This window comes from Callorhinchus milii, unplaced genomic scaffold, assembly GCF_018977255.1.
Source record: "Callorhinchus milii isolate IMCB2004 unplaced genomic scaffold, IMCB_Cmil_1.0 Scaffold3, whole genome shotgun sequence".
Lineage (NCBI taxonomy): Eukaryota > Metazoa > Chordata > Chondrichthyes > Chimaeriformes > Callorhinchidae > Callorhinchus > Callorhinchus milii.
The window spans coordinates 81,637,571-81,656,763 of NW_024704744.1; the positions used below are offsets into that span (position 1 = coordinate 81,637,571).

The window sequence follows — 19,193 nt, forward strand, 5'->3', positions numbered from 1 at the left end:
CACACACACACACACATGCAACGGTCGATCGATGCAGTTGCGAAAACCTTCAAAGATATTGGCTTCTCGGTACTTTGTTCTCACCTTATATACAGATGAATTTTTTTTAAAAAAATGCTACACTCTGTCCTGGAGTGACGAGAACTGTCGCTATTTTAAAACGTGATTTGCATCCGACTGATATATCTGCAACTCCACAATACCACAGGAAAATAGAGCCTCTGAAGTCCAAAAGGCTTAATTTGCTCTCCATTTAACCATGTAGCAAGGAAAGCAAACAGAGCGATGAGTGAGGTAGGGGCAAAGCATCTATATATATATATATTATATATATATATATACTGCAATATAGGATTTGATACCCTTTTACTTTGTATCAGTGTAGTTTTCCTTGAAGCGTTTTCATGTGGATGTCAAATGTACAGTACAGGGAGAAGTGACCGATTTGGTTAACAGGTAACGTCAAGGAAATGCATAGGTATCCCAAGGACGCTTTTATTTTAATAATATATATTTTAAAATGAATATATGTTATATATATATGGAGAGCGACAGTGAGAGAGAGAGAGAGAGAGAGAGGAGGCGAGAAAGGACTGATAACCCAGACAAACAGTTTCTGCTCTTGAAAGTGAAGGGAGTCTTATTTAGGATTATTTTTTAAAATACAATTATACATACATGTAAATAGATATTTACATACCCACACATGTTTTTTTTGTGCACAGGCAAACACAATAGAAATGGCAGTGACGTGTATTAACTGACCCCCCTCCACCCCCACACACACACCCTCTGCTTATTTATGTTTTAAATCAATGCCTTGAAATTGCAATAGTTCAAAATCACTCTCCACACCTCCCTTTTCGCAAATAATTAGGTTTATGAATGGTCGGGAAGCCGTTGCTTTTAATTATTGGCAACACCTCGCGAAAAAAAAATATGCAATATGCAAAAACACCCCCCACCCCCCTCCCCAACACACACACACACACACACACCATCCACGTTATCTTATACAGCCACGACTTTATTACTGTGCCCTACATTGGTTGCAAGAGAAATGCAAACCAGATTTACAGTTTCCCCTTCTTTCTTTCTTTCTCTCTCTCTCTGTCTCTTTCTCTCTCTCTCTCTCTCTCTGAGTGTGTGTGTGTGTGTGGAAGTGGGCCAGTTAGCTGTGTACCCATGAGCTCCCTAAAAAAAAACTGCCCTGAGCTGCCAGTGAGAGAGAGAGAGAGAGAAGAGGAGAGAAGAGAGAGAGGAGAGAGAGTAGTGAAAGAGAGAGAAAGGAGAGAGAAGGGAATTGAATCGAATAACTGCGAGAGAGTGAACGCGAATGAGAGAGCGAGAGAGAGAGAGAGAGAGAGAAAGAGAGAGAGAAAAAAAAGGATGATAGATTGATGGATGTGTGAGTGAGTGAGCGAGTGAGTGAGTGTGTAAAAAAAAAGGAGAGGTTGCAATCGCGATTGGATGCAATCGCTGTGGAGCAGTTGTGCAGTGAGTGAGTGTGAGAGTGAGTGAGTGAGAGTGAATGAGAGAGTGTGTGAGTGAGTGTGAATGAGTGTGTGAGTGAGTGTGAATGAGAGTGAATGAGAGTGAGTGTGTGTGTGAGTGAGAGAGTGAGAGTGTGTGTGAGTGAATGTGAGTGAGTGTGAACGAGAGTGAATGAGAGTGTGTGAGTGAGAGAGTGAGTGTGTGAGAGAGAGAAAGAGTGAGTGAGTGAGAGAGAGTGTGTGAGAAAGAGAGTGAGTGTGCGAGAGCGAGTGAGAGAGTGAGAGTGAGTGTGAGAGAGTGAGAGTGAGTGAGAGAGAGAGAGAGTGCGAGTGAGTGAGTGAGTGAGTGAGAGAGAGTGTGTGTGTGTGAGTGAGACAGTGAGAGAGTCTCAGTCACTCCCTCCCTCTGTGATCAGTGTCGGCTTTGTCCAGCCCCGGTGTCCCCGGGTATGTGCCATTGGCTCCCTCCCCCCCTCCCCCCTCCCCGGCCCGGCCCGCCCCCCCCTCCCCTCCCGGCCCGGCCCGGCCCCCCGCCACCTCCTGACGTTCAAGTTCGCGGGGCGGCGTCACGCAACGCACTTGAACTTGGTGGTGGCTTTAAAGCCATGACGGCTATCCCACAATCCATCTCCCTCCGCCATCTTTGTATTATTTCTAATTTATTTTATGTCAAAGCCCCGCCGATGAAGATATTTCCTCTGGAGTCTCCTTCCTCCCCGCTCCCGATGTGACCGAAGACCCAGGATGTCTCGCCGCAAGCAAGGCAACCCGCAGCACCTGAGCAAACGGGGGTTCTCACGTGAGGAGATGATGGGGGGGTTGTTTTTTTTTTGGGGGGGGGTGTGGGGGGTTGTTGTTGGGGGGGGGGGTTGGTGTGTGGGGGTTGTTAGGGGGGGTGGGGTTGGTGTGTGTGGGGTGGTTGTTGTTAGGGGGGTTCGTGGGTGTCTGGTTGTTAGGGGGGGTTCGTGTGCGGTTGTTAGGGGGGGTTCGTGTCCGGTTGTTAGGGGGGGGGGGTTCGTGTGCGGTTGTTAGGGGGGGTTCGTGTCCGGTTGTTAGGGGGGTTCGTGTGCGGTTGTTAGGGGGGGAGGAGGATGAGGGGAGAGGGGGAGGCTTTGAGGGAGTGTGTGTGGGGGGTGTGTGGGAGAGAGAGGGGTTTTGGGGGCTCTTTTTTATTTAAAACCCCCCCCTCACCCCCTCCTCACGTATTGCTACTTTTTTTTTAAACTTATTTTTCTCCCCACCACCACCCGCCCACCACCCCCCGCGCCTTTTTTTTTGGGGGGGGGGGAGGGGGTGTTTTTTTTTCTCCCCCCCCCCTTTCGCGCGCGCGCCTGCGTTTTGTCACCCGAAAAGTGTTTCGAGAGGCAAAGAGAGAGCGAGAGAGAGAGAGACTTTGATGGGGGGGAAGAGTGGGGAGTGAGTGTGGGGAGTGTGAGTGAGTGTGTGTGGGGGGAGAGAGAGAGAAATGGGAGAGAGTGTGAGTGAGTGAGTGTGTGTGAGAGAGAGAGAGTGAGTGAGAGTGAGTGTGAGAGAGAAAGAGAGTGGGAGCGAGTGAGCGAGTGAGTGTGAGACACACACACACACACACGAGAGAGAGAGAGAGAGAGCGCACAGGGGTTACAGCGCTGGACATTTGACAGCGCTGGTCAAGTGTTGGGGAGTTAGTATGGCGTGTGCCGGGCGCCTTGTGCCGTACATTGCACCCCTCTCCCCCTCTGCCCCTCTCCCTCTCTCCCCCTCTCCCTCCCCACCACCACCACCGACAAAAAAAACCCCACCACTAGCGATCGGATCGCGGATTCAAGGCTTTTTTTCCCCCCCTTTTTCCGTGTAACTAACTAACACTTACACACACACACACACACACACACAGAGAGAGAGCGAAAAGAGCGAGAGTCACACTCACTCACTCACTCACACACACAGACACACACACAGAGAGAGAGAAAGAGAGAGAAAGAGAAAGAAAAACCTCTCCAAAAGTACCGGTCTCTAACACCCGGCTTTGCAGTCCAGGACAGTTTGGTATTTTTAATATGCATTTTCCTCTTCTTCGGCCACATGCAAACTGAATTTATAGCATTTATTTGCAACCCCCTCCCTCCACACTCACACTCACACTCACTCACACTCACTCACTCACACTCACCCACACCTCGCCACACAGGGCATGTGATAGACGTGTTTGTCGGTGGAATATTTTTATTCGCTTTGCTCTGTCTTTTTTTGTCCCCTTTTTTTTTAACCCCCCCCCCCCCTTTCTCTCTCTCTCTCTCTCTCTCTTCCCCCCATTCATTTTTTTTCTCTCTCTCGTTCTCCCTCTCTTTATTCCTTCTCCCTCCCTCCCCTTTTTTTCCCCCCCCTTTACCCCTCTCCTTCCCTCCCTTATCCCTTCTCATTGAAATCGCCGCACTTTTGTGTGTGTGTGTGTGTGTGTGTGTGGAGGGAGAGGGAGAGAGAGGGAGAGAGAAATAATTCTTTCCCTCCCTCCATCCCCTCTTTCCAACTTATTTTATCGCTGAGTTGTAGATTTGCCCCTTTCTTTCTCTTTCTCTCTCTCTCTCTCTCTCTCGCGCTCTGTGTGTCTCTGTGTCTGTGTGTGTGTGTGTGTGTGTGTGTGTATTTTTTTTTGGAAGATTTTCAAAAAAAACTGAAACTTGATTGTGATTGGGAAAAATCTCGTGTGCTTCATGTTTACAACGAGAGCTGAGCTCCGCGTGTGCGGTGTGGAGTGGAGTGGAGTGAGAGAGAGAGAGAGAGAGAGTGAGTGAGTGAGTGAGTGAGTGAGTGAGAGAGAGAGAGAGAGTGAGAGAGTGTCTCCTGCAAACTCGCGATTGCATTATTTCTTTTAGCTCACGTTAGTTTCATATGTATATTTTTTTTTTGGGGGGGTGGGTGCAAATTCTTATCTGCTCTTGTTATTTCTACACACACTCACTCACTCACTCACTCTCTCACTCTCTCACTCTCTCTCACTCCCACTCTCTATCTCTCTCCCCCCCCCCCCCCCCCCCCACTCCACTCACCCACTCTCACCTCCATCCACGAAAAATAATATTCGAGACTCTTGAAACTTAACCAAATCTCTCTCTCTCTCTCTCTCTCAATCTGTCTCTTGGTATTTATTTAAACCGATTCTCTCTTTCTTTTCTTTCTTTCCCTCTCTCTCTCTTTCTTTCTCTCTCTCTCTCTCTCTCTCCCCCACATACACACACACACACACTCTCCACTCTCCTCCCGGATCGTGTGTTTGTACGGTAGTTGGGGGTCTGGGGGTTGTGTGTGTTTTTTTTAAGCGAAGTCGAGTTTCTCTTTTTTTTTCTTTTCTTTCTCTCTCGGTTGCAAAAACACGTGTGTGTGTGTGTGTGTGTGTGTATGTGGGGTGTGTGTGTGTATGTGTGTATGTGGGGTGTGTGTGTATGTGGTGTGTGTGTGTGGGGTGTGTGTGTGTGGGGTGTGTGTGTGTGTGTGTGGGGTGTGTGTGTGTATGTGTATGTGGGGTGTGTGTGTGTATATGGTGTGTGTGTGTATTTATTCATCATAACGCAAGTCAGTGCATTTGCGCTGCTAAAGGGAATGGAGAGAAAGAGAGAGAGAGAGAGAGAGAGAGAAGACGGGGTATCTTTCTCTTTCTCTCTCTCTCTCTCTCCATCCATCATCCATCCATCCCATCCCATCCCATCCCATCCATCCATCGCTCCCCCCCCCCACCGCGATCTTTTTGCCGTCTTTTTTGTTTTTTTTCCTAAGAAAAACAGAGAGACAGAGATACCTGTTCAGAAATTAAAATAAAAAAATATATAAAAGGAAATGAAAGAATAACTCCCCCTCCAGAAATGTTTTGCCTGGAGCGCAAAAAAGTGAAGGGTAAAGCTGGTGTATGGTCACCAACCAGGACCCCCCCCCCCACCACTACCCCCCCTCCCCATTCGGTGCTCTATCGAGCACAGAGCTCTCTCTTTAAGAAAGAAGTTAGTTTTTATATAAAAAATTTAGACACATATATCTATATTATTTTTTTTAAAAAAGCATAATGCAAAATGCAAAAAAAAAGCATATGGGGGGGAGGGGGAGGGAGGGGGGGTTTGGGGGGGTATTTTTTTCTGTGTGTTGGGTGTGCGTGAGCGATGGGAGGGAGAGAGGGAAATTACGCCTTTTGATTTGCAAAAAAAAAAGAGAGAGAGAGACATAGAGAGCCGCAGATCTTTCTTTCTCTCTCTCTCTCTCTCTCTGGTCGGTTTCTCAAGTGTTTCTCTCCCTCTCTCTCTCTCTCTCTCTCTTGTCCGCTTTCTCGATCGCTTTGCAAAAAAAAAATAAACGTTGTAATTCCCGAATTTGGAAGAAAATTCGACTGTGCTGATTGCAAAACTCAATTAAAACCCCCACCTCTCCCCCCCCCCCCCCCACCACCACCACCACCCTGCAACACCCCCCCCCCCCTCCAAAAAGTAGGCATTTTGCATTTCTCTTCAAAGCGAGATTTTTAAATGCAGATATATATAGAGAATGTAAATTGAATTTTCCAAAAAAATCTCTTTCATAATTTTAATGAGCGCGAAGGAAATCGGTGGAGAGAAAGTCGGTGGGGGCAGAAGAAACGAGGGCGATGCCGTTGTTTTATTTATGTACAAGACGCACGCACGCAAAAGATTTCGATTTCTTTTATGTCAGTCGACTGTTTTTTTTCTCTCTCTCTCTCTGTCTCTGTCTCTCTCGCTCTCTCTCTCTCTCTCTCTCTCTCTCTGCGTCTCTCTTAAAACAAAGCCCGCGCTTTAAACGTACTGTAACTCGCAACTATGCGCTGTACAAAGATATGTCAAGTTGCTCAATGTGGAGGCAGAGAGAGGGTGAGTGAGTGAGTGAGTGAGTGTGTGTGCGTTGGGGAGGGGGGTGGTGGTGGGGGGGGGGGTTGTGGGGGTGGGCGGGGGGGGGGGGTGTTGGGTGTAATGCTGCTATCGCAGCGCTAGGAGGCAGAACAACATCAAGAACAAACCCAAGTCTCCGCAGCTGGAACCTTTGCAAATTTCCAAACCACTTCGTTCCCAAACCAATTGCTCTTAATTTTTTTCTCTCTCCCTCCCTCCCTCCCTCTCCCTCCCCCACCAAAAAAAAAACCCTACACTTTTTTTTCAGGGAGGGTGGGAGTTAAGGGGTGGAGGGGAAGTGAGTGGGGGGGGGGGGGGTGACAAGTGAAGAGGAAAAGGAACCCAAACGTTTTTCGGAGCTGTTTTTTTTTCTCTCCCGCTCTCTCTTTCTATGCGAGGCTCTTTGAAGTCGAGGAATTTTGTTTTACCCCCAAAAAAGCAGCAGCTAAACTTAGCTTGTTACCTGTGCTCAGAGGGTTTGGATTGGATTGCAGCGAGGAAAGAGCTCGGAAGGAGATGGTTACTCCTCGCTCAACTTGTAACACCGAGTTGAACTGCTCAAATAGATGGGACACATTCATTTTCATTTATTTGTTTTTAAGAAAAAGTATCAGTCTCCAATTTCGATATCTCCTTTCTTTTTCCCCCGACCACCGTAGGCACTGAGTGAGATGTAGATCAAAAGAAAACCCTTCCAACTTCCCCTCCCAACCCCTACCCCCTCCCCCCCCGCCACCCCCCCCCCCCACCCCCCCCCCCCCCCCCCCCCCCCTCCCCACCACCCACCCCCGCGAAAAAAAACCGAGCACATTCTTGGGGGAATTAATTTTTTTTAAAAAATATATATTTTTACATTTTTTTAAACAACAAGGCAAAGCTTTCTCACTCAGCAGACAGACTCCGGTGTGTGTATGTATCTGTGCTTTGATCCACGTGTGCTGAGTGTGGCTGATTATTTTATTGTTGTGGGAAATATTTTTTTCTTTAAACGCGCACACAAACTCCAGGTTGAAACAATAGTTGGGGTAGGCGGTGGGTGACCGCAGCTTCTGCCAGCATTAGCCTTGCGTTTGTGATCTCCACTCTGCTCACTTGGCAGATTTCTCTCTCCCCATCTTCCCCCTCCTTCTCACATCTCTCTTCCCCACCAACTCCAACCCCCCCCTCACGTCCCGTCCCTCCACACACTGAATTAATTCACGTTTGCAATCTACACATTGCATCGTTTTGTAACTTCCCTCCGATTCAGTCGTTCCCAAAATCCACACTTCTCCATAGTTCAGCAAAGTAACATTTCTGTGCGTGTGTGTGTGAGAGAGAGAGAGAGTGTGTGAGAGAGAGAGTGTGTGTGTATACACAAGACAGGCTTCAACAATTTCCTTCCAAGTTTTGTCCAGAGGTAGTTAGGATTACTGTGCTATTTAGATGCTGTCCAGTACAGTAACAATTCTCACTCACCTCTGGCTATTGTTTAATAAGAGATCCTCCTATTCAGTCGAAAGTTAAACGTTTTTTTTAAAATCGGAATTACTGCATGGTGCACATCTAAATTATATGTTACGTGTTTTTTTTCATTTTAACAAAATATATAACCCTGCTGATATATCGAGAACTAAACGGAAATAGGATTAAAGCTGCCTGACCTTGTTTGCAGGAGCTGTGCTGTGTATAATTGGCCTTTCTCTGTTTCAATAATAAGTACAATTGAATGAACCGAAGCATCAATCCCTTGCAATGCCTGTTTGTTTAAAAAATATTTTTTCTCTCTCTCTCTCGTTGTTTTAAACTGCCGTTTCTACTTTTTCGTTATCAAGAAGGTTAACAGCACCTTAACGTCCTTCAATAATAATAATAATGTTAAATAAAACTCTTATCTTAAATTAGTGACACAGCAAACTAACACCTATAATGGGTAACAGGATCAGTCACATTGCATATTGAAATAGGCAAAGGATTAAAAGGCAGTGTTGTATATGGAATTATTACAATATTTTGCTGCAGAAAATATTGCTAACTTGTGGGGGGGCGGGGAAGGGGGGAAGAAAGATGCTTAATCGATGTGACAATAATATACAGTATATACATATATTTATATCTGTTGTGGGTATATTTTTTAAATGTATTTTTTCAATATGTGCCAATGCGTTTGGCACTTCCAAATTAAGTGCAGAAAATATGCAGGGCCAATCTGGTTCATGTTAAGCGACCATCTCCTTTCCTCTGATTTGTGATTTTTAAGCAGATTTGAGTCCCACCATGTATATGTTTGTATGTGTATGTGTGCACACGTGTGTGTGTGTGTGTAAGTGTGTGCAGTTTTCCTTTTCTCTTGGGATGAGACCGTGTTAGCACATCATCCTTTTTTTTGTTCACGAGAAAAACAGAAATAAAGGTGAACGACTAATAATGTTATGATTAGGATGTCACCTTAAAAAAAATTCCTAACACACAGCGACTGATGGCATTCTGTGTGGCCTGTACACTCCCCTTCTCTTTCTCACTCGTTTATTTTGCCTCCAGTCAGTTTAAAAATTAAGTTGGAACGAAGGTGCATCTCCCATTCGTTTGCCCGTTATCTTTCTCTACTGATTAACAAAAGCAATGGCATTTTATCACTTTGCAAGGCTTCTAAATTAATTTCCATTGCGCGCAGCCAAAGGTGTGCAAATTGCCCGTTCGTTTTATTTCTCGCAATTCTATTTGTTGTTGTGCTAAACAAAAAAATCCTGGCAGCTCGTGGTTTCACGTTTGAATATTTTATTTTCACATTGATTAAGACAAGTGAGAGTTTATCTTTTAATAATTGATAGCTCGATGCCGATCCAGTGCAAAATAGTTGTCAAGTGTAAGAAGGTGTAAGTCCTATTTTGTCTCAACTGGCAGGTTGATAGTGGACATCACCACAGGGCTATATCTTGCTAGCAGGGATTACAATTTACCTGAACTACCCCAAACTCCTGCAATACCGGAGACATTCAATAAGGCTGAAACGATCCGGCCTTTTGGAATAGAATCAAACCTCTTTGAGATTTTCTGCTTTCGTTAATTAAAATAAAAACAAAATTGACAGCTTTCTGGTAGAAAGCGCTGAGCAGATAAGCAGTGAAAGGAGAACAGCTATTAGCATTTACAGTAAAATATTAGTAAATGAATGCTTTTGTGTTCAGCCTCGCTAAGTGCAGAGAAATTGGATATTTAGGTTCCCTTCAAGTGTCTTTGACAAAAGCAGCGAGGGAGGCAAGAGCTCCCATCACAAAGCCCAATGCCCGACTTCTCGCTGTGTAATGTAAACTCACCAGCTGTTTAAAATGGGCATCAAAGCTGCCGTAACTGACCGAGTACCCAAGCGCTGAACAAATTGCTTGTCGCTGTACGACAAGTTGTAGGGAGCAGGGGAAAAAAAGGCATCGAGACAAAACCATTTGGGAAGGAATCCTGAAAAGCCAGCCTCTCTTCTGGTTGCAATTATCCACGTTTGTCTTTTCGCGTAACCGGCTTCCCGAAAGTGAACAACAAAGCTGTTAGTAGGGAATATCATGTAACATGGGCCTGGCTTGCGTAGTCAGTGTTCCCCAGGTTGAGTGTATTAAAGGGAACACATATCTTGAGCAACATTGTGCTTTCTGCTTGCTGCTGTTAAAAAGTTACAGTATTTTCCCCAGTGCCTTTACTGTACTGTTGAGCGTGTAATGTGGCACTAGGTCTGGTCCAGAGGAAACACAGAAGCCCACTCCTTCCAAAATAAAGCACTGTGCGTTATTAACCCTTCATGCTATGTTTGCCGAGACCAAGCTTGCTGAGGAAGGAAACAATTGGCGTTGCAATAATAATATATAATAATCCTTGCATTCGATATAGAACCTCCTCACGTCTGCGAGATGTCTCAAAACGCTTCACGGAATATACTGTAAAGTGTAGTGACTATTTTGTGGGTGAAACTCGGCAGCCAATTATGCGCCGCAGTGACCCACACACAGTCATGGATTGAGTGACCAAATTATTCTTTTATTTTTAAAGGGATTATTGTCCTCAGAAAAAGCTATTTAAATAGAGTTAAGGCTGTTTGCTCAGGAGAGAAAGAAAATCATCTGATTTATGTTATTTTTGTTCTCTCCTTTCTGTGTTCCCCCCCCCCCCCCCCACATCATCTCCCCCCCGCAGCCGATTCCGTGGAAGCCATTCTCTCAGACGAGGAAGAGGAACATGGCACCCTGGGAGCTCCTGAGGGGGACCACGACCTCCTTACCTGTGGCCAGTGTCAGATGAATTTCCCGCTGGGGGACATTCTAATCTTTATTGAGCACAAAAGGAAGCAGTGCAATGGTGGCCTCTGCCTGGACAAAGCTGTGGATAAGCCACCGTCACCTTCGCCCAGCGAGCTGAAAAAGGCATCCACGCCCGTCGAGGTCGGCGTCCAGGTCACGCCAGACGACGATGACAGCCTATCCACGTCATCCAAGGGAGTTTGCCCCATACAGGAAAGCACAGCAGCAGGTAAAGGAAATACCCACCAACCCCCACACACAGACACACGCATGCAGAGGCATATGCACGACATACGAGCATGCACGCACATACCCACGTAATTAAATAAGCGAAGGAACGAGAAAGAGAAATGAGAGTTTAGATGCACTATTTTCTTCCCCTGCTATTTTTAGGCAAGGGGTGCTTCTTTAATCACTGTACCACCACTGCTGCCACTGGTCCCAAGTCTATATCAGCTGTCAGCGTTTGCATTGTAATTAAACACAGCCCCATGGCAAAGTGACATGGGTGACCTTGACTTTAAGATGCCATTTATACTAGCCAGGCCAGAGTTAAGAGGGCAGTCGCTGAAGCACACAGACATGCTTATTCGAAAGTTTAAGGGCATGTTGGAAATTTCAAAGGTTGGTTTGACAGGAAAGGCCACTCGCTGCACCCAGGCTCCTCAGTGGAATGATAAATGCCTCTCGTTCTCTCTCTCTGTTTTGTGATGTGGGTCTGACAGATATATCTTGATTTTTCTTCCTGGTGTGGCCTGTTCTATTACATTTCACCTGCTTGGACCTTTAACACGTGCTCATCTCTCTTGTTTCTCTTTCTCACTCTTTCTCCTCCATTTGAGAAAGGGTATCAAATCAGTATTTATTTATTATATAATATCTATACACAAAGAGGGCTCAAAGAAAATCCTCTGCAGTCTTTTTCTCTCTGGTAAATCTATGAGGCATCTTGCTAATATTTATGAATTTGTGGTTTATTTATCGAATACATTTTTACAAATTTTTTTTACTCTGGTTGATAAAGGTATCTTCAGTTGCACTAATCACGGCTTCAACTCTGCTTTTAAATAAGCACATCTCACAATGTCTTCTGTGACTGGGTTCTTGAGAATAAAACTTTGTTTCCCACGGGTTTAGCAGTATATTGGATGTTTTTAACGCTGTGATTTTTTTCGATAGTTTAAAAATGTTTTTTTTCACAGATGGAAAATTTACACTAAGAATGTGCATTGTATTGTTTGGTTGTGAGAGTTGATTCAAAAAAAATCTTATTTTGCTTTTCAAACCAAGTCTTAAGACTGTTTACACATTAGCTCCTTATCTGTCAAAGCGCTATCTTTTCCCATCTTTGGTATAATAGTCCACTGTTTACATAGCTGTTCCCGTCTGAGAGGCAAAAACCTCCTAAACGAAAACTGCGTCAAGATTAAAAGGTACATTTCAGAACCGCTGTCGTTGAGTAAAGGTAATTATATAGCAAAATGTCCTGCACCTACCTCAAGCAGAAAAAAATGGCTTTTATTTTGAATGTGTTAATTGAAAATTGATGTTCTGATTTTTTGCATTTCCTGCGATTGGCTGGTTCCTTTTGACTGTTTGGATAAATTATGTTCCCATCTTTTGTGTGGTGGTTGGCGGGTTGCGATATCGTGCTGGTAAATGTGAAGCTGGAAATGTGTTGATGTGGGAAGTGCGACGCTTTTGAGAGGACGGAATAATGCGGTGGCCGTCTCATATGTACAATCTGAGATTTGAAGGAAAATTAACACAAATACAGGGCATGATTAATGAACCAGGAGCCTGGTGGAAAGGGGCTTCTAGCCTTTAGAGACTGCAAAGAGCCATGCTAAATTGCCAAATATGGAGTATCACTTGAGTGATGCAACCTCCTATTTACATATTGAGAAAAGCAGCTCAAAAAGCATAGCACACAAGTCAGTATCAAGCAAACGTGATCTAGACTGCTTACAATAGACCTTTTGAAGTCAAAAGTGTGTGGCAGATCTACAGGCACATTGGGATGTAAACTCACAAACTGGATAGCAACATGTGTTGGTGTACACACACGTCGATCGATTCACATGTAATATTTAGCTTCAAATGAGAGTGTGTCTGTGTTTGTGTGCATGTGGGAGAAAGATTGATTCATAGGCATTTTCAGGAGTAAAATGGAGGAAGATGTTTTGTTGGGCTGTTGTGAATAATAAATACGCGTACTGGATTATAAACCAGTGCTTTGCAAGTGACAGTTCCATAACATTGCAATTGTGTACATTGATGAAATGTGTTTCTGTGTGTTTGTGCATATATAGGTCTATGCAACACTTGTATATCACAGCCCAGCTTAAATGTCCTGCATCACTTGCAGTGATGGGAAAAGTTGTCCTCTAACCTGCTGTTGTTGTGTGGATACAGTGGTGTTGTGCTTTTATTTGGAGAATGGCGGGGGGGGTGATGGGTGGGGGGGGGGGGGGGAAATGCTAGCAATATGACCAAGGTGCCCTTGTTGTGGAATTGTGGATGAAATATCGTAAAGGAGGTTTGCGTTGGAGTTAAAACCCTCAGCCTTTCATTACCTTAAATAGATTGGCCATCCATTAAAAGTTTTATTTATTGCCCGTTTTGGGTGGTGCTCAGCTTTTTAAGTGTGTGCTGCATGTTTACTCCGAAATGACACAAGGAATATAAACATCGTGTTTTTTGTTACTTAAGCCTGTTTGACAACGGACTGTGCTTTGTTTTGGCCGAAACCGGGTTAGATTGAAAGCGTTATTGTATTTCCCCGTCTTTGTTTGAAAAAAAAATATCAACAAGGCCAATGTGTACTGACAGCCACGTTGATCGGTGGCTGTCCTGTGACAAGCGACTTGCTTAGGGTTTTTTTTTTGTTAGTGTTATTATTATTTTTGTGATCATTAGTTCCTTTGTGAAAGGGGCGCGAGGCTACAAATGTAACATGTAACGTGATCAGGAAAAGAGAAGCGTTATCTTAGCACAGTTAGACGGCGCGGTCTGAATCTTTACATGTGGACTGGCAGGGCTTTGTGGAATAAAGGCATTTAGTGCCTAGTCAGCCATTTCCTGGCATCCTGCCACCTTAGTCCCCAAAAGCTCAAAGCACTGGGTATCTTCAGCATTCAGCATCACACTGTGTACTGGATTCCTATTGAACAGTGATTTCGGCACTGCTGACCAAACCCTCTGGGCTTCTTCCCGTTTCTTGTGTGTGTTTTAGATCTCCGCCCCCACCCCCCCCCCCACCTTTTAATATTGATTTGGCACCAGTATTCTTCCCCCATTGAGCGTCCGAGACACCTTGGCACTGCATATGAGCGAGGTGCGGAGCGGGTGAGGTCAGCCCAGATCCCAGCAGGGTTTTACTGTTCTTCATTTGCCTTTACAATGCGAGCACAATTACCAAGCCTGAGTGTGGCCCTCAGGTGTGAGCTCAGATGGGATCATGTAAATGTCCTGTCAGATGCAATGCTGTTATATTAATGTTATTCATGAACGCACTGTAATATTGCGCTATGCTGGAAGTGGCAGCTCTGGGCATGACACCTTTTGGGATATGAGCACAGTTCTAATTTTGTTTTTTATATAATAATAATCTTTACATTTGAACAATGCATTATCACATCGTTGAGACGTCTCAAAGCGCTTCACAGGATATATTGTAAAGTGTAGTGACTGTGTCTTTTGTGGGAGAAACGCAGCAGCCAATTCCGCACAGCAGTAATTTTTTTCATATATATATTTTATATACAGTGTGTGTGTATATATATATACATATATAAAAGAGGAAATGAGAATGTTGCCTGCTTCAAAATTGTTGACTGATATTGTGACTCATAAGACTTGGGGAATCAATAGTGGATTTCATTTTGTTTTGATTTTGGAAACAAATTTTAATTGACAGCGAATGAAGTGGAGTCGTCAGCAATCCCGGCTGGTGATAGCGTGGTGAGGTGCTGTCCGTGTGTGAATCTGGCCAACTCCATTCTCTTTGCTGACAAAAATACTGAAACTCGATGCTAAACTTCAGAATCCTGATCATTAGTTTTTTTAAAAAAAATAAACGAAGAGAGGTACAGCTTTTCTCATGTGCTTTCCATCTCTATCTCTCTCTCTTTCTCTCTCTCTCTCTCCTTTCAACTGGGCAACTGCCTCACGTGTTGGCTGAAAAACATAATGCCAATTAGCTGGGGTTCACTCAGCGTGACGTTAACACATTACTCTGTACGGCTCTGAACACACATTTAACTGGGACATTGTGTCATTTTTATGATGGTTTAATGTAGTATCTGAATAGTCGATGAATCGTTTCAATAATGAAGAGGAATACTTGATGATTCGAATAAACATCCAGTGCGGCCCTGATAATATGCACACGGGGTGGGCAGCCTGTGTGTGTGTGTGTGTGTGTGTGTGGGAGTGGGCGGCCGGCCGGGGGGCGGTGGGGTGGGAGGGGGGGAGAAAGAGAAGAAGAGGGAGCAGGAGAAGCAGTTTTTTCCCCACCGCCCTTATAGCAGCTTGCGTTGAATCCGATCTTACTCTGAATTAACTGTTTCAGTTGCCACATGCTGTTTTTATTATTTTTATTGTCGAACTGATTTGTTTCTTGTTGTACATGTACTGGATTGTGCCGCGGCACGGCTATGCGGAGGTGGTGGGCCTTCTTCTTAAACAGAGCGGTATTTTGGGAAGAGGTGGTAGTGGGAGATTATTGGGGAGGCGGGAGAGAATTTGTCACTCTTTATGGTGGTTTTAGAATGTGAAGGGTTCTGAGCCTCTGGTTCACTTTAATAATAATAATAATCCTTGCATTCGATGCAGTGCCTTATCAGGTTGTTGGGACATCTCAAAGTGCTTCGTAGGATGTATTGTAAAGTGAATTGACTGTGGGCAAAAATTGAATTTGTGGGCAAAAACGCTTTAACTCTTTAACTCCATCCCAATACGCTCCAGTACATCCGCCTTGCCCTTGCCGTGAATCTCTGTGACATGCAGACGATTCAGAAGAATAGGTGCTGCTGGCGCCTTGCTATATCTAGCCAACCCTTCCCCCCACCCCCCGTCTGTGTCTTCTTACAGAAAATTCCAAGATGTCAAGATGTCCGAGCCATGTTGCATCTGTTTGATGGCTCTTTTCCCCCCCCGCCACCTCACTAACCCCCCCAACACACTTACGCACGGTACTGTGAGGGCCAAGTGCCGAGCTTCACAGCGAGGGGAATGACAATAAAACAAGTCCAGTTTGTCACTGTTTGGAGGATGCACAACACTTTTGGGATGAACATATGAACATCTCGTTGCAGCGTTAATAGCAAATGCAACAAAATATACACAGTCAATTCACTTTGCAGCAAATTCTGTGAAGCGCTCTGAGACCTGTTAAGGCGCGATATCAAATGCAAGGATTATTATTAAATGTACTTTGTTAAATATAATAATTGAACTTCATTTCCATTCTGTGGCTCTGGTATTGGTTCAATTTAACACACACCCTCGTGCCTTGATAATGGGTGACATTTGATCTTGCATGAAATATCCTTGGAAAGCCTTAGGGAAGCGGGTGCAGAGCTGTGAGGGTTCTTGTGACAGGATTTGTTAGGGAGCATTATCAATGCAGACTGGATCCACACACTGTGTTCACACCTGAAGAAAACAAGCCATATTCCTCTCCTCCCCTCGTCTCCCTTCTACCCTGCAGAATAACAATTTAGCTTAATTTAGCTGCTTCTAGTCCATATTGTTGTGCAGCCACTTCTTTCACACTGACCAAAGGTTGGGGGGACCGTGACTGTTGCACTCTCCATGGTGGAGTCTGTCACGATTGTGGCGGCAGGCTGCCAATAAGTTAATTGCTTTATATTTTGTATTTGTGTGAGAGAGAGAGAGAGGGGGGTGGGGGGGGGGGGAGAGAGTGCTGCATTCTGTGCATCAACTCATTGTTAGATATCTGCCGCCAGTGGAGGGTTAGAATCCAGAAGTTTAAATCCACAGTTAGAAAACGCCCACGAAATACACAGTCAGTTAGTTCACTTTACAATATATTCTGTGAAACTCTTTGAGATGTCTCGGTGACGTAATAAGGCTCTGCATCAAATGCAAGGATTATTATGGTTTATTATGAAACCATTTGCCCAAACAGGGTGCAAATCGGCATTTGTAGCAAGCTTAGAAGATCAGTCCTCAATATATGTATTGAGCCCATCCCCACGCAGACACCCCTCCTCCCAAAGCGGAAAAAAATATCAAAAACTTCCAAGAAATGACTCGGAACAAACCTGCGCCTTTTTTTTCCCCTGGAATGAAATCTTGCTGATAATTTACCAAAAAAGCTCATTTGAATTTTAAGCACTTCTTTAATCTTCAAAGGCTAAATTGCTTTATGAATATGCATGATGTGGGCTGACTTTAGTTCATTACCTAGTTGTAAATTCTAATGACCATTAGGGTCCTCGCTGTAATTGGCAATTGTTTTGCATTTTGGATTGGCCTATTAACATGTGCATTCTGCACGCATCAGCCTCGCCTGTCAGCCTGCTTTTGCAGGAAGAAAAGGTGAAAATTGTTTGTATCACCAAGATTTGACTATTTCAGAGCCTTGGAAAATTGATGATGTAAATTAAAGCAATTGCTATTTCTCTTTCACCCCCCCCCCCCCCCCCGTCCCCACAACACTCTTCCCGCCGCCCCCCCCACTAGCCAAGATTGAAAGTTCACCGTGAGATTTGACATATTTAATTTACATGATGACTTTGCACTCCTTTATTAATGTGATTTGCATATGAAGCTGTTGTTAATCACTTTTGATCATGTTTTCTGCATTAGCACAGAAGCTGTCTCTCTCGGTGGCTCTTATCCCAAAGAGATGCTGTGGTAGTAGTGTTTTTTAAAAAAGGTTGCAAAAGCAGTCTGCTAGCTTCTTGTACCTCCTTGCTAAAATGCTTTGAAAGCACGCTTCAAAGTTGTTAATATTCAGCAGAGAAACAGTATCCAGAACACAAATAAATTATTAAGTGCATGAACTTTTTAGACAGTAAGATGAACTGATGGGGTCCATCTGTGAGTGAGTGTTCCAGGTTTTTTTTTGTATGTGTGTGTGTGTGTGTGTGTCAAGCTTCTCTCTGAATCCGTAGTCTTTGGTCCCAGTCCAAATCCATGCATAATTGATTCCACACAACTATCATTTTCTAGATGTAATTGCTTCAGTAAAGATACGATGAAATCTAATGGATAATTTAAGTTTTTTTCACCCCTTATATTGTTTTGTTCTAAAATAAGAAGGGAAAACTAGAGGGGTGGGGGGCTATTTTTGGGTAGGGGGGGGGAAGTGGGGAAGAGAGGAAGGGAGAGAGTTAAGCTTGCAAAAGGGCCAGCCAAGCAATCGAGTGTTTAAAAATTATGGACAAGGTGATCTGTGCCACGTCTTGTGTTTCACTGTGGTGTCTGCAAAGAAGATAGATAGAAGGGCTGGCCTCTGGCTCAATGCCTTCCCTTCTCAACAACAAAAAAATAGTTAAAATACCACAAAATTAAATCCTGCCACTTCATAGCTCCTTTTTTAACACACATATCTCACAGCTTGACAGCAGCAGTTGCTATATATATATATATATATATATATATTTGGAGGGGGAGGGTGGAGAGAAAAAGGAAGGGGAAAAAAACATATTTAAACCACTTAAACTTGTCAAAGCTAAGCTACTTTGGGAGAAAATGTGGATCATCAATGTGATTGTTTTAAAGCGCTGACAACACGTGAACGATGAGAAGGAACCCAATGCAGGGATGTGCAGTGCAAGCTTTTTTTGAGGGGGGGAGATGTGGTATCCTAGTGATCGGGTGGGGGTAAGAGTCTTGTGATATTCCGCTTTGCCCATTCGTTGAATTTTGCTGCCGGCCTTCTTTACAACCCCCCCTCCCCTCCTAGTTTGCGTTAGAGATGAACCTGTCTTTATCTGCAAGCAAACACCCGTGTCAGTGGGAGTTGGGAAGGCGGCACGGATTTAAGATTTAAGATACGACGAGGTTTGCGTGGTCAAGGAAGTGCAACTCCTGATTGTCCTGAAATGAATATAAATATATATATAATACGTAGATTATTTATACCTAACCCCGTTCAAAATGCAGCCAACGAATCAACTGTTCCCAGCAACTCCTTTCTCTCAGTGCATTGTTGCCAGCCGTGTCCCTGTCCCGTGTCCTGTCCTGCCCCAGTTTATTGAACAGCCTCTTTTGTCTCGAGTTAAAACGATGCTGGTTTCTGGCTGATCTTTAACCCGTTTCTATTTGCATCTTGTCTCCCATCTTCTTTGGGGGGGGGGAGAAATACGCTCTCACTCCGAGAGAGAGAAAGGGGAAATAGCTGGATTGCTCTGTCTGTCTGATAATCTCAACATCTCCATATACTGTGGTGTCCTTCACAATTAAATGGGAATAAAAAAAAATCTAGCCCATACGAGCAAGTAATAGGAAGTACAAGGGGCTGTAGGTTGGTATGAAAGCTTAGGATGATCTTTTTGGAGATGTGTGTGTCTGTATGTAAGGTATATGTGTCTGTA

General features: G+C 44.4%; 1 protein-coding gene across 2 annotated transcripts in view; it reads left to right on the forward strand.

Annotated features, from left to right (window-relative positions):
• The first annotated feature begins 2,085 nt into the window (after positions 1 to 2,085).
• Positions 2,086 to 19,193, forward strand: part of bcl11aa (BAF chromatin remodeling complex subunit BCL11A a) — a 143,973-nt gene continuing 126,865 nt past the window's right edge. For both annotated transcript variants that reach the window (XM_042333701.1, XM_042333700.1), the window contains exons 1-2: positions 2,086 to 2,292; positions 10,520 to 10,852. In XM_042333701.1, coding sequence (XP_042189635.1) covers positions 2,238 to 2,292; positions 10,520 to 10,852 — 388 coding nt within the window. In that variant the 5' untranslated portion in view covers positions 2,086 to 2,237. The remainder of the gene's footprint in view (positions 2,293 to 10,519; positions 10,853 to 19,193) is intronic.